The 5,000-nt window shown below is 47.5% G+C and overlaps 1 protein-coding gene across 1 annotated transcript in view; it reads right to left on the bottom strand.

The window, feature by feature from the left end:
- Positions 1-3,326: 3,326 nt before the first annotated feature.
- The window catches only part of slc10a3 (solute carrier family 10 member 3), a 2,156-nt gene continuing 482 nt past the window's right edge, over positions 3,327-5,000 (bottom strand). Inside the window, exon 1 of the mRNA XM_046849740.1 lies at positions 3,327-5,000. This exon is cut by the window's right edge and continues 482 nt beyond it. Coding sequence (XP_046705696.1) covers positions 3,395-4,768 — 1,374 coding nt within the window. The 5' untranslated portion in view covers positions 4,769-5,000 and the 3' untranslated portion in view covers positions 3,327-3,394.

The raw sequence follows: 5,000 nt of genomic DNA, 5'->3' as shown, positions 1-5,000 counted from the left end.
TATGGCCTTCTCTGGGTATGGTGTTCTCTGTGTATGGTGTTTTCTGGGTATGGCCTTCTCTGGGTATGGTGTTCTCTGTATGGCCTTCTCTGGGCGTGGTGTTCTCTGGGTGTGGTGTTCTGTGTATGGTGTTCTCTGGGCATGGTGTTCTCTGGGCGTGGTGTTCTATGTGTATGGAGTTCTCTGGTGGTGTTCTCTGGGCGTGGTGTTCTATGTGTATGGAGTTCTCTGGGCGTGGTGTTCTCTGGGCGTGGTGTTCTATGTGTATGGTGTTCTCTGGGCGTGATGTTCTCTGGGTGTGGTGTTTTCTGGGCGTGGTGTTCTCTGGGCGTGATGTTCTCTGGGTGTGGTGTTTTCTGGGCGTGGTGTTCTCTGGGCGTGATGTTCTCTGGGCGTGATGTTCTCTGGGCATGATGTTCTCTGTGGGATGAATATCCTGAGGGATGTTACATTCCTACACGCTGATGTGGAAATCAGGACTGAAACTGTAACACCAACACTGTTACTGAAGAGTTTACACTAAATATTTTTTCATTAAATTCATTGTATTAAAATAATGTTTGTGATGTTTCAGTGTTTATCAGACGGCCTCATCCTGAGACCTTTAGGGTCTCAATCCACATGAATCCACATACTTCACTATATCAGGGTCTACATTTACAGCATGTCGCAGATGAACACCACACCCAGCTTAGAGTGATCTTTTTATACACCTGAGCAGGTGATGGTTAAGGGCCTCGCTCAGGGGACCAGCAGTGGCAGACTGGTGCTGCAGGTATTTGAACTCATAACCTTTCATTTAAAAGTATAATTTCTTACCTACTGAGCTTCCAGCTGTCCCAGTCTTCTCTCTCTCTCTCTCTCTTTCTCTGTGGAGTTAAACATGCTCCTGTGATACCAGTGTACAGCGTTCTTTTCCATTTACTCTCTTTAGATCTGCCTTTTTCATCCTGATGCTCTGCCGTGGTATGGAGTTCTATTCAGCTGGAGACACTGTGCAGCTGGAGATGGTTCCACATCACTAGCCTAAAGGTCCATGAAGTTTCTGAGCAACTGAAGAAGTTTGAGGATGGATTTAGACTGTAATTAATATGAACAGTCTGCTACAATGTGCTCAGGACCACAGTCTGCATGAACAGTTCTGCATGTAAACATCATCACTGAACACTTTATAACCTCAACACTGATAGAACTTTAATGAAGGACATTCAGAGTCTGGATCCTCTCATGGTTTCTTCCTCATGGAGTCTCAGGGAGTTTTTTCTTCACCATCAGTCATTATGGAGAAACTTATAAGGAACAAACTGATAGACACTAAACTCTACATTCCAACTTTATAACCTCTTTATCTCTGTGAGCTGCTTTGGGAAACAGTCCAATGTTAAAAACACAACACAATAAAATGTCACATGATTGTTAAAACACCTATAACGAGAACTTAGAAAAAAACAATTAATTACGATGAAACAGATGAAAGACGTATACTGTAATCACACACACCTGCTGCAGAACATCACGTGTTTTTATTATTATATAGTTAAATATTTGTTTTGGCACAGAAATAATTCATAAGAACTTTCACTTCTGTTTTACAGTCTTTACCCTGATCACTCGTTTTCTGCTCTAAACTTTACCTTTTATGGAGTTTTGTGGGTGTCACTATATGCAAATGAGCTGTATCAGGAATACACACGAGTCCCAAGAAAAATCTGCCTTTTAAAGACTGATAAAGAGTACGTTCAGGACAAAAGTCAAGAATTTAACTTCACATCAGAAATAAACCATTATCTCTTACATTTACTTCTTTATTTTTTATTATTTCCCCTTTTCCCAGCTGCTGTAATGCCAATCATGATATCATCATGACATCATCATGACATCATCGGTGGTCATTGTGTCTCACTTTCACACTATAAACTCTATTATAAAATTTATTAAAACCAAACACACCGACATTCTGTACAAAAACCTGCACAACTAGAGGCACCAGAAATACCAGGAGACACAAGGAGTGTTTCTCTCACCCACACACACACTTTCACACACACACTAGTCCAGTCCAGCATTAAGTTTCAGTAAACAATGGTCTGTTGTGACCTTTGAGCAACATGGTGTTGTGAAATACAACATACTCATATGCACACTTACACATACACTCTCTCACTCACACACACACACACACACACACACACACACACACACACACACACACACAGGTGTGTGTTCATTCTAAGTCACAGTGTGTTTATATTTCCTCCTATTTACATATGGAAATGCAACATTTGAGTTCAATCTCATTTTCTCTCACACACACACACACACACACACACACACACACACACACACACAAAATACTCATTCACACATTAAGCCTCTTAAAACCTAAAATCTGTATACACACACACACACACACACACACACACACACACACACAGCTCCTCAAAACCGTGAAAGAGCAAACACACAACCATGAGAGCCAGGTGTGTTTCCTTCTCACCTACACATTCACATTCCTGAACACACACACACATGCTAAATGTCGTTGGTGTCTTGTGCAAGACACTGACACACACACACACACACACACACACACAGTCCCTTTCAAAGTGGGTTTTATTCTCTCTCACACACACACACACACAGACACACACACACAATTCAAGTACACATATTCTCTGAGACAACCAGGACTACACCAAATGCTTAACACACACAGATTTGTAAACAGGATACAAACGTACAAAACACACAAATGTGTTAGAAAAATATCGCAAATCTCTTATATAAAGTTCATTCAGCTATAAAAAGGAATGTCTTTGGTTTCAGTGTGTGTGTGGCAGAATTGTGTGTGCATGTATGTGCATCTGTGCAAGAATATGTGTCTGGTCTCTGTATTGTGTGTATGCGTGCGTGTGTGTGCGTGTGCGTGTGTCAGGTCTCTGTATTGTGTGTGTGTGTCAGGTCTGTGTATTGTGTGTATGCGTGCGTGTGTGTGCGTGTGTCAGGTCTCTGTATTGTGTGTGTGTGTCAGGTCTGTGTATTGTGTGTGTGTGTGTGTGTGTGTGTGTGTGTGTGTGTCAGGTCTGTGTATTGTGTGTGTGTGTGTGTCAGGTCTGTGTATTGTGTGTGTGTGTGTGTGTGTGTCAGGTCTGTGTGTGTGTGTGTGTGTGTGTGTCAGGTCTGTGTATTGTGTGTATTGTGTGTGTGTGTGTGTGTGTCAGGTCTGTGTATTGTGTGTGTGTGTGTGTGTTTGTGTCAGGTCTGTGTACTGTGTGTGTGTGTGTGTGTGTGTCAGGTCTCTGTGTGTGTGTGTGTGTGTGTGTGTGTGTCAGGTCTCTGTATTGTGTGTGTGTGTGTGTGTGTGTGTGTGTGTGTGTGTGTGTGTGTGTGTGTGTCAGGTCTCTGTATTGTGTTCATTTGTGTGACAGAAACGTGTGTGTGTGAGATGTACGATGACGAGCAGGAGCATCTCGCTGGTGCTGCTGAGGGCGATGATGAACGGTGCCTGAGAAGCGAAGTCTGCCTCTGCACGACGGAACGAGAGCTGCATGACGGCGAGGGCGAGAAGACTATTCTGGACTCCCACCTCAATGGACACGGTCCTCCTGTGGGGCACAGCGAGTCCTGCCACACGGGCCAGCCCCAGGCCCACAAGCAGCCCCAGCACGGGCACCGTGATGCCCACCAGCACCATGCTCAGCTGTACGTCAGCCAGGATTGAGGCGCCCATCTGATACGCCATGAAGACCCCACCTATGATAAGCAGAAGACTGAGGGGGCGTATGAGGGTGAGTAGAACCCGGGTGAGAGCCGGCAACCGCAGCTTCACGCACACACCCAGGGAGATGGGGATGGCGATGAACAGCAGCGTGCCCAGGATCTTCACGAAGGGCACGTGGAGGCCGGCGTGGACGCCGAGCATCCGCCCGTAGAGCGCCGATGAGAGAGGCATGGCCGCCGTCGCAAACACAGTGGACACTAAGGTCATGCAGATGGCCAGGGTCACGTCTCCACCTAATAACAAGCTGTACAGATATCCGCCTCCTCCGCCTGGCGCCGAACACGTGATGACCAGACCCAGAGCCAGCGCTTTGGGCAGCAAGGCCAGACGGGACACAGCGTACCCGTACATGGGCATCACCAGGAACTGCCCCGTGATCCCGAGCAGGAGCGGGACGGGCCGACGCAGGAGCTCCCGCAGCACCTCCACCTCCACCTTACAGCCAAACGCACACTTGTTGACAAAGATGAGGGGCAGCAAAGCAAACAGAACCGGATTGTCTGAGAAATGAGCAAGCTGTGTAGAACCGTCTCCATCTCCACCAGACTCCACCCGGATGGAATAATCCCGCCGCTCCTCGATCAGAACCGGCTCAGAGCTGTGCTCCAGGTCCAGCAGCTGGATGAGTAACGGAGCCGTGCCAGGTAATCCCGAGCGGATGCTGATGACATAGCTGTTCACAGGGCCGGATCGGCCGCCGCCACTGTCGCTGACGTTCAAGATGGACAGAACGTCCGGTTCTAAGGAGCGAACCCGGACCGTCTGCCTCCAGCTCTGCCGCCGGCTGGAGATCACGATCACGCCTTTCGTGTTCTCAGGAAACTCGAACTCCAGCGACGATCCGTCCCCGATGTGCAGGTAGCTCTGTGAGGGATCTCCAGTTCGGTTGGACAGCCCAGGGTCTGTGACGAGCGCGAGCGTGAAGGCTGTGGGAAACAGAAGCAGGCAGCACACAGCTGAGATCCTCCACATGGTGGAGACAAACATCCTGAGGAACTGAAGGAACCCGTGAAGAATGAAAATAAATCCGAGGGGACTCCCTTTTTTTCCTCCAGGCGCTCCCTGGTAAAACGACACACACTGTCACACTCCAAATTCCTGATTATTCCCAGATGATTCCAAAAACAGCCCTGTTTCCGTTCATCTGGAATCCCACACACTGAAGCACACACGCGGCATGATCGCACTCTCAGCGCTACTATCTATAGGGTTTATACCG

Source organism: Silurus meridionalis, chromosome 5, assembly GCF_014805685.1.
Source record: "Silurus meridionalis isolate SWU-2019-XX chromosome 5, ASM1480568v1, whole genome shotgun sequence".
NCBI lineage: Eukaryota > Metazoa > Chordata > Actinopteri > Siluriformes > Siluridae > Silurus > Silurus meridionalis.
The sequence above is the reverse complement of the archived record's forward strand: the minus strand, read 5'-3'. Positions and strand labels throughout refer to the sequence as shown.